The following is a 10,150-nucleotide window of genomic DNA, read 5'->3' on the forward strand; positions in this document are numbered from 1 at the left end:
GTTATCAGAGTATTATTCAAAATTTATTCCAAATTTTGCTAGTGTGATGCAGCCTATTAGACTTCTTTTGAAAAAAGGTGCGGTTTTCAATTGGAACAAGGAATGTTCAGGAGCCTTTGAAACTGTTAAGTCTGAGATCGCTAAAATGCCAACTTTGGGGCATTTTGATGTGCACAAGAAAACAATTTTGTCTACTGATGCGAGTATACGTGGTTTGGGAGCTGTTTTATCTCACTTGGTGAATGGTTCGGAGAGGGTCATTGGATTCGCCTCACGTTCTCTGAATGGTGCTGAGGAGCGCTATTCGGTTATAGAGTGTGAAGCTCTAGCTTGTTTTTGGGCCATCAAGCATTTCAGATTTTATTTGTGGGGTTTACCTATTGTTGTCAGGTCCGATCACAAACCTCTGGTGCAGTTGTTTTCTTGTAGAAACTTAGAATGTACAACTCCAAGGGTTAAGAGATGGGTCGAAGAACTCATGGAATACAATTTCTGTGTGGAATACTTACCTGGACTTAAAAATATTCCTGCTGATTTTCTTTCTAGATCACCCCTTGATAAGTTGGTAGTGTGTGATTCTGAGCCTTCTGTTGTTTCATGGGTGAGGGAATCAGCATTGAATGAAGCAGAATGGAGGGATAGCTTTTCTAATTATCCGGCCAGGGATTTTGTTTTGGAATCCACGGTCAGTGGTTGGCCTGTTCTGAAAGAAGTTCCTGATCCTGCTAAGGGTTATTGGAATGTGAGAGATGAGTTGAACATTGTTCAAGGTGAATTGTTCAGAGACGACAGGTTGATTCCCCCTTTTGGGATGAGGGAGAAGATAATAAATTTGGCACATGAGGGACACCTTGCTCGTAGTCTCACTAAGGCGAGAGTCAGGGAATCCTATTGGTGGCCTGAATTAGACCGTGAGGTTGAGATTGTTGTGAGGGACTGCAGTATTTGTGCAGGTAATGATAAGTCTAGGAAAGTGAGCACTGCCCCTCTTTCCCCTGTTGCTATACCTGAGCGTCCTTGGTCTAAAGTCGCTGTGGACATTATTGGACCTTTTGAGAACCTTGCTCCTTCTGAGAGGTTTGTTGTTGTTCTGGTAGACTATACATTGAAGTGGTTGTCTGCTTCTTGCATGGGTTCCGCGTTGAGTAGTGAATGTCATTGAATTTTTTAAGGATGCTTTTACTTGTGAAGGGGTGCCTGACGTTTTGGTCTCTGATAACGGTGTTCAATTCACCTCTCAGGAAATGTCTGACTTTTTGAGAGATTTATCCATCACCCACCATAGGACTGCTCTCTACTCCCCGCTGGCCAATGGTTTGGTGGAGAGCATGAATAGGTTAATTAGAGCTTGTGCCCAGACTGCTTTGGAAAGAAGACTTCCAGTAAAACCTATTCTCAGGGAAAAACTGTGGGCGCACAGAAACACTCCTAATAGCGTGACTGGTTTGTCACCTTTTAAGAAACTGAAAGGTAGGGTTGCTGGTTCTAAGCTTAATCCTTTGTGGCTTTCGGTGAAGGATAGGGGTTGTGTGGTCAAAGATTGGAGGTTGGGAAACTATCAGGAAAAGTACAAGCGAAGGTTTGATGTCTTAAGAGGGGCGAAGAGTGCTTCTTGGAAAGTGGGTGATTTTGTTTTCATTAAAAAGGCAGCTTGGTCACCTAAGGGTGAGTCAAAGTATTTTGGGCCTAGGCGCATTGTGAAGGTCATGAAGAATGTGGTTATGCTTGCTGGGGGAGATGTTTGGAGTATGTCTCGTTTATCAAGGTGTGCGGAGGGGGATGGTGTTGTGAAACCTGATTCTATGGCAGGACCGGAGGCTCAGATTATGCTTTTCTTTCTTCGCATTTATTACAAATTAGAAAACACAGCAGCCTTAGAAAAGCTCATAATGCAGAGAAATGCTTCAAAACCAATAATAAAGCATTTTTTTGTTATATAACTCAAGGAAAACAATGTCTCTGGGACTACAACTCCCATTACAACGATATAACAGTCCGAAACAGAAGTCCTTCCTCTATGTCCACAATCCATAGATAGGCAGTCCTTTCTCCCTGTTCCTCCTCTTTCTTCGCTGCTTCCGCAGCCAGTTAAGTGTTTTTGCTTTCCCTCTCACAGTTGTTGTTGTTAAGGGAATTTCGTACTGTATTTATGCACTGTGATGCTAGTTTTTATTGGGGCTATGGGTCTCTGTTGTTCTTTTCCGTTTCAGAGCCCCATTTAAGTCGCGGAAGCGCCGTTTCGCTTCCTTCGCGACTGTTCCCGGTTTGTGTGTTGCGGTGCGCAGCCAACCGCTAGGGGGCGCGGCCGCGTCTCGTTGGTCTCCAGCGCGAGTTCTCCTCACAGGGGAGCCGCGCTGAGGAGACCAACCGCCGCGGAGCCGAGCCCTCTACTCTGCCTCACAAAACGCCCGTATACCGGGTCTGTACCTTCTTGCCCCATACGTGAACGCCCCGGTGGGGGTCTGTACTGCGGTATTATACCGCGTTGACGCCGACTTGGCAGGTTTTGGCACTCGTGTTACATTGGTGTGGCAGCGCGCGGTGAGGCAGCTGACCTGGTCCCCCTGGGGTGGGTCTGCGCGCTGGGGGTTGTGAGTGCACCCTAATTTTGCCAGTCTCTGGCAACCAAAACTGTTGCAGTCCTCCGGTCTGCCCTAATTCTAAATAATACCCAGCCTATTGGGTAGAGTGTCAATCCCTTAAGCTACCTTTGGGCAGCATGGAGGACGATTATTATGAGGGTGACTCCCAATCATATTTACAAGATGAGGAGTTTTACCAAGCTGTAGACAGCTCTATCTACCGCTGTGTCACGGAAGTGGTAACCCCTATGGAGGAGCGTCTTTCAGCGCGCATAGTTGAGGAATGCGCCAAACTAGCTCAGGCGCAGTCAGGAATCCCTTATAACCTCCCAGGTCCATCAGGGGAGGGCCCCTCTGCTCCTAAGAAGCCCTGCAAGGGGGGGTTGTCGGAGGGTGCTCAGGGGGTGGACAAGGGTGCCTTTGAGCGTCTGCGTGACGCTTTTTTAGCTAAGGCGACAGAGTCCCCGCCTGTCCAGCCTGCGGCCCCCGCCTCGGTGGTAGCTACTGAGACTGCCCCTTCGTCCCCAGGGGACTCCCCGAATTCGGACGGTGAAGAGGAATCGGTGCGTTCCTGGCGACCTTCGAGCTCGGCCACTGAGTTACCGCTGGACAGCTCAGGTATGCTGGATCCGGATGAAATAATGCATCCGCGCTCCGCAGCCTGGGCCCCGGGTGACAAGGTGGCAAAGTTCGTGGCTAGTCGGTTGCGTAAGCCTCTGGAGCAGGAGGCCAGGGGATGCCTCCGTGGGGAATGCCCTAGGCCCACCTTAGAGGGAAAAGTTGCCATGACTCCGGATTTAGATGCAAAGATGGCAACGTTTCTATCAAAGTTTATGAAGGACCCACGTAAGGGCATTGACAGATCCTGGCGATCGTGTCAGGACAAAATGCTCGACGCAGTAGGACCCATTACTAAGATCCTAGACATGGCAGAGGCGGCTAAAGCTACTGGTTCCGCCATTGACCCCGACGTTTTGTCGAATTGGGCGCAGAGGGTGATTGTTTTCTTGGGCAACGCCAACTGCGCCCTCTCCACCGAACGGCGGAGGTCTTTCCTAATTAAGCTGGACCCTAAGTTAGGAGACTTAGCCTCTTCAGAGGCAGGAGCGGTTGCCCAAGGTGGGCTCTTCGGAGAACCGTTCATTAAAGAGTTAGGGAAGTTCGTGGCTACCTTTACGTCCCTGGACAGAGCTCAGTCCAGTATTAAACGCGTATTTCATCAGCGTTTCTCCCAGGGGGCCGGTCGCGGTAGGGGCCGCGGGACCGGCCGTGGCGGGCAAAATGCCGGCAACAGAGGGCAAGGCTCCGGGCGAGGACAGTACAACACCTCAGCCAACTTCAACTCTTTCTACCCTACAAGAGGGCAACGTTTCGGAGGTCGAGGCTTCAGAAAGAACTCCAACGCTTCCAACACACACGGTGAGTGTTATCCCCGCAGAGCAGGTTCAGATTGGCGGCCGACTAGCGGCCTTTCGGAGGGCGTGGGTAGACCTTACGGCGGATGCTTGGGTATTGCAAACTATCCGCGGTTTTCATATCGAATTCTACGATCAACCTTTCCAGGTGTGCGCCCCGCGCCCTATAACCTTTTCAGCGACCGATGCCCAGTTGATAGACGAAGAGGTCGCGGAGCTTCTCCGCAAAAGGGCCATTCGTCAATCAACTCGACACCCGGCAGGCTTCCTCAGCAATCTTTTCCTAGTGGACAAACCCGGTGGAGGTCGTCGTCCGGTGATCAACCTCAAAGAATTCAATGGGTGGTTGGTCTATCATCATTTCAAAATGGAGGGAATTCATCTCCTTCGAGATATCCTCCTTCCACGGGATTGGTTTGTACGGTTGGATCTCAAGGATGCTTATCTTGTGGTTCCAATCTACCCTCCTCATCGTCGCTTCCTCCAGTTCCTTTGGCGGGAACAGGTGTTCGAATTCACGGCTCTTCCGTTCGGTCTATCCTCGGCCCCGTGGTGTTTCACCAAAGTGTTACATCCCGTGGTGGAGTTCTTGCGAGCGCAGGGAATTCGTCTAATTGTCTATCTAGACGACATTTTACTGATGGCGCAATGTCCACACAGCTTGCTTTCTCAGCTGGACCGGACGGTCGACCTACTCCAAGAGCTCGGTTTCGTCATCAATGGAGACAAGTCGGTTCTAGTACCCTCTCAGAGAGTAGAGTTTTTGGGGTTTGTCATAGACTCCGTCAATGCTTCCCTGAGTCTTCCGCCCCGGAAGATGTCCAAGATCAAGCACGTCTTGCGACAGACAATTGCGAAGTCTCACACGTCGTTGCGTCAAGTTGCCAGAGTGGTGGGCCTGCTGTCGTCCTCGATTCAGGCCATCTTTCCGGGCCCTCTGCACTACAGGGCCCTCCAGCGCCTCAAAGCTTATCATCTGCGCAGAGGCGTGTCCTACGACCAGATGGTTCCCCTATCGGAGGAGGTCAAGGAGGAAATGTTGTGGTGGCTTACCCACATGGAAGCCTGGAATGGTCGGGCAATTTTCGGTTCTTCCCCGGACCTCGTCATCGAATCCGATGCCAGCAGAGTCGGTTGGGGAGCGCGCTGTGGGGATTACTCAACAGGCGGCACTTGGTCCTTGGAGGAACAGAAGTTGCATATCAACTGTCTGGAGCTTCTGGCGGGTTCCTTTGCGGTACGCTGCTGGACCAGGGACTCGGTGAAGTCGTGCGTACTATTGAAAATGGACAATGTTTCGGCAGTACGGTATGTGAACCACCTGGGGGGCGCGAGGTCCCGTACACTGGCGAATTTGGCAAAGCAGTTCTGGGATTACTGCCTAGATCATCACGTATCGGTGACGGCGGAGTACCTGCCGGGTCAGGCCAACCAGGTGGCAGACTGGCACTCCAGGTACCTTCGAGATTCCAGTCTGTGGATGTTGGATGTCCAGGTCTTTCGCAGGCTCAACGGGCTGTGGGGTCCTTTTTCACTGGACCTGTTTGCGTCCCGCTTGGATCACCAACTCCCGAGATTCTTCAGTTGGAGGCCGGATCCGCTGGCAGAGGCCACGGATGCGTTTCTCCAGGACTGGAGCAAGGAGAAGCCCTTTGCGTTTCCACCTTTTTCGATGGTGATGCGGACGGCGGCGCAGGTTCGCCGGCAGGAAGTGGAGCTGGTGTTGGTGACGCCGCTCTGGAGGTACCAAGTCTGGTTTCCAGTTCTTCTGGAACTTTCCTGGGATTCTCCAATCCTACTCCCCCGGTCTCCTCACCTGCTTCTCAACCCGGATCGGGATCCTCATCCTCTCATCGTTCACGGCTCTCTCCGCCTCATGGCATGGAGGCTTTCAGGAGACGTTGGTCGCTCCCGGGCCTTTCGAGAGCAGCTGAAGGTCTGTTATCCAAGGCCTGGGCTGCCAGTACGTCGAAGCGCTACAAATCCGCTTGGTCTAAGTGGGTGCGTTGGTGTCTTCGACGGAGTTTGGATCCCTTGGTCGCAGGACTCGTACCCGTGCTGAATTATTTGACGGAATTAGCCGTGGGTGGTTTTGCCTACCGCACAATTAATGCTGTGCGTTCCGCTATATCGGCGGCGCATCACCCAGTTGACGGTGCTCCGATCGGAGTACACCCTTTCGTATGCCGACTTTTGCGGGGCGTCCGACTAGCGTTGCCACCAGAGCCCCGGTACTCAGTCCTTTGGGACGTCAATTTGGTTTTGAATCTTTTTTTGTCCTGGCAACCTAACAGGTACCTATCGGTCAAGGAACTCTCGGCGAAACTGGCTATGTTGCTGTGCTTGGTGTCCTGCCGGAGAGTGTCAGATGTGCGTGCTCTAGATGTCTCAGCACGAGTGTTCTCACCAGATGGTGTCACATTCACAATTGGTCGCCGCACAAAGTCGGCTTCTAGAACGATTTCGTACCCGGCTTTCATGGATGTCCCGAAGCTATGTGTTGTTCAGTGTCTGAAAGCTTATGAAGATATGACTTGGGACATTCGCCCTCCGGGCGAGAGACAATTGTTAATTGCCTTGCGTAAACCACACCATGCGGTCTCTTCCCCCACCATAGCCAGGTGGGTGCGTTGGGTCATGCAAGAGGCAGGTATTGATACTAAACGTTTCGGAGCTCACTCTGCCAGAGGGGCCATGGCCTCTAAGGCTTTCTCTGCAGGGGCTCGTTTAGAGGATTTGATGCGGGCCGCGGACTGGTCCTCCGATTCCACCTTTAAGAGGTTTTACTTTAAGCCGGTGGTGGATATTGCAAGCTTGGTGGTAAGTAAGCTTTGAACTAGCATAATCTGAGCCTCCGGTCCTGCCATAGAATCGAAATTTGCCTAGCATTTGTAACGGTAAGTTTCAATTCTATTAAGGACACGGAGGCGAGGATTATCCCACCCAGTATATCGTCAAGCGACACCCCCCCGTACGGCAGTAAGTAATCAGGTTTTGAAATTTTCCATCATGGTTAAATCTGAAACTTTGCATAGTTGACTCACTTGTGAAATCCTGAATTGTCCGTTACGACGCTGACGCAGTTCTGTTTCTTCTGTTAGGAAATGATGGTTCCAAGCCAGACCAATGAACTGATGGCGTAACTTACGCGAAGAAAGAGGAGGAACAGGGAGAAAGGACTGCCTATCTATGGATTGTGGACATAGAGGAAGGACTTCTGTTTCGGACTGTTATATCGTTGTAATGGGAGTTGTAGTCCCAGAGACATTGTTTTCCTTGAGTTATATAACAAAAAAATGCTTTATTATTGGTTTTGAAGCATTTCTCTGCATTATGAGCTTTTCTAAGGCTGCTGTGTTTTCTAATTTGTAATAAATGCGAAGAAAGAAAAGCATAATCCTCGCCTCCGTGTCCTTAATAGAATTGAAACTTACCGTTACAAATGCTAGGCAAATTTCGATTCTGACGGTTTTGTGAGTCAAAAATGTTCTAGTCACTTACCTCAGAATGTTCCTGGTTCTGACGGTTTTGTGAGCCAAAAATGTTCTAATCACTTACCTCAGGATGTTCCTTTTCGCAGCACTAGCACAAGAGCTAGAAGAGCTCCTTTGTATCTTCGAGATTACTGTTCTGAATGAATTATTTCTGTGTTCTTTTTGACCTTTGTATTTCTGACTGTTTTCTTTTTCTTTCCTTAGTTCTCTTTATTTTTTCCTGTACCTTTTTACTTTATTCCTTTTGCTTCTTCTTCTTGTTTATTATTCCTCATTTGTTTTGTTATTATAATAAGGGAGAAGTGTTGTATCTTCACCTTTAATTGTGTACATTCCTTGTTGAGAATGTAACTAGGTCATGGGTTGGAATGTGATGTGTGGAGAGTTGGTCAGTTGTAACTTGGTCCATGGACAGAACGACTTGCCTCCCTGTTGGGTGTTATTAAACTACCTACAAATCAATTAAGGAGTGTTCATCTTTACATTACTCTCCACTTGCCATTCAAATATTACGTTCCGCGCTATGTACAGGCCACACTGACCAACACCCTTTTCATCATATAAACTTTCATCCGTATCACTCTGTCGGTGAAGTAACAGCCCTTTGGTGCAAAACTAAAATCAGCAATACTCTATATAAATGGCAAAGGGTATAATGACAAAGGCTATGTAGGGTGCCCAGGAACAATTTTTTATTTCTATTCAATCAATGAAGATTTTAAACTGGGAGATAATCTTTAATCTGTCATTTAATCCTTGTTGGAATTGCTGAGATATTGAGTCTATTTTGAGAGGGATTACTCTGAAATACATGTTTTGCGTGAGCCAATGTGTATTATTTCTACAGCTTGCCAGGCAATTTTTTGAAACCTAAGTTCAACCACTGCAGTGAGTGAGGTAGCAGTGGAGATGTGAGTCTGCAAAGATAGGTCATCAAATAACTTTTTTTTTGGTTTGCTTTTTAGACTCTGCTGAATGTTCCAAGTGCCCCTGGAATGAGTGGCCAAACGCTAAACAAGACAGATGCATCCCAAAGACTGTAGAGTTTCTGTCATACGGAGAACCTCTGGGCACCACACTGACAGCTGTCAGCAATCTTGGATCACTGATGCCAGTTACAATTCTGGGAATCTACATACATTATAGAAAAACTCCAGTTGTCAAAGCAAGCAACTTTAACCTCAGCTACTTCCTGCTTCTGTCACTGACCCTGTGCTTTCTCTGCTCATTGATGTTCATTGGTTATCCCACCCCAGAAAAATGCCTCATTCGCCAGATGGCCTTCGGGATTATCTTTTCTCTTTGTGTGTCTTGCATCTTAGCTAAAACAATCATGGTGGTCATTGCCTTCAATGCCACCAAACCCAACAGTAACTTAAGGAGATGGGCGGGTCCTCACTTGTCTTATGTTGTCATCAGTGTCTGCACAATACTTCAGGTAGTCCTGTGTGTCATTTGGCTGCTTTGCTCTCCCCCATTCCCAGAACAGGACATCCACACACAGACTGGAAAGATAATAGTTCAATGTAACGAGGGGTCTAGTATTGCTTTTTGGTGCATGTTGGCATATCTTGGTCTTCTGGCCACTATCAGTTTTATAGTAGCTTTCCTAGCCAGGAAACTGCCCGACAGCTTCAACGAAGCCAAATTCATCACATTTAGCATGCTCGCATTTCTTAGCGTCTGGGTTTCATTTATTCCAGCCTATCTAAGCACCAAGGGAAAATACATGGTGGCCATGGAGATTTTTGCAATCATATCGTCCAGTTCTTCTTTGATAACTTGTATTTTCTTTCCAAAATGTTACATTATTTTGTTTCGACCTGAGATGAACTCTAAAAAAGGTCTATTGGGAAGGGAAGTGGCTAATATCAACAAAGATAAAGTTATTTAGGCAATAAAGGTTTGTCAAGCATCTATTATCAGAACATTTTGACCACTTGGGGGGTCATTACGATGTCGGGCGGATTGCCTCCGCCAGGCTGGCGGTAGCCACCGCCGGCCTGGCAGAGGCAATCCGCCCGACATTCACACTAGTTTTCCCCCGCCATATAAGTATGGCGGGGGGGACCTCGGCGGACGGAGAGACCGTCCGCCGCTTTTCCGCCCCGGTCGCCTTGCGGCCGGGGCGGAAAAGGAATAATATTGTGGCGGTGTCTATCAGACACTGCCAGCCATACTATGATGTATGTATTCAGGTGCCTTTCCGCAGCGGCGATGCTGCCACGGAAAGGCATGCGGTCTTCACTCTGGGGGCCCCCTGCGGGCCCCCAGAGTGAATGAGAGGTGAGGGGTGCACACTGGGGGTACCTATGGTACCCCCCTTCATTTGCATTTACAAAGCGGCAGGCACCGCGCGGTGCCTGCTGCTTTGTAAATGCAAATGCTGAAATGCATTTTTAGCATTGTGACGGGCGGTGAAGAGAGCACCGCCCGCCACAATGCTAAAAATACAGGATGTGCCCGCCACTGTGGCAGGCACATCCTAATACTCCCCACGGGACCCCCGCCCTTATGGCGGTCCCTATTACCACAAGAATGGCGGGCGGGCAAAGTCCGCCCGCCATCCTAATGACCCCCTTAATCTCTAAATGTGATATGTAATGTAAAAAGAAACAATTGACTGTGAACATTGAGCTCATTTTGAGTTTACATTTGT

General features: G+C 48.9%; 1 protein-coding gene across 1 annotated transcript in view; it reads left to right on the forward strand.

The window, feature by feature from the left end:
- The window catches only part of LOC147678517 (extracellular calcium-sensing receptor-like), a 68,229-nt gene extending 58,844 nt beyond the window's left edge, over window positions 1–9,385 (forward strand). Inside the window, exon 6 of the mRNA XM_086945663.1 lies at window positions 8,457–9,385. Within this exon, the coding sequence (XP_086801789.1) occupies window positions 8,457–9,385 (929 nt within the window). The remainder of the gene's footprint in view (window positions 1–8,456) is intronic.
- The last annotated feature ends 765 nt before the right edge of the window (window positions 9,386–10,150 follow it).

Source organism: Lissotriton vulgaris, chromosome 12 (genome assembly GCF_964263255.1).
Source record: "Lissotriton vulgaris chromosome 12, aLisVul1.2, whole genome shotgun sequence".
Classification (NCBI taxonomy): Eukaryota; Metazoa; Chordata; class Amphibia; order Caudata; family Salamandridae; genus Lissotriton; species Lissotriton vulgaris.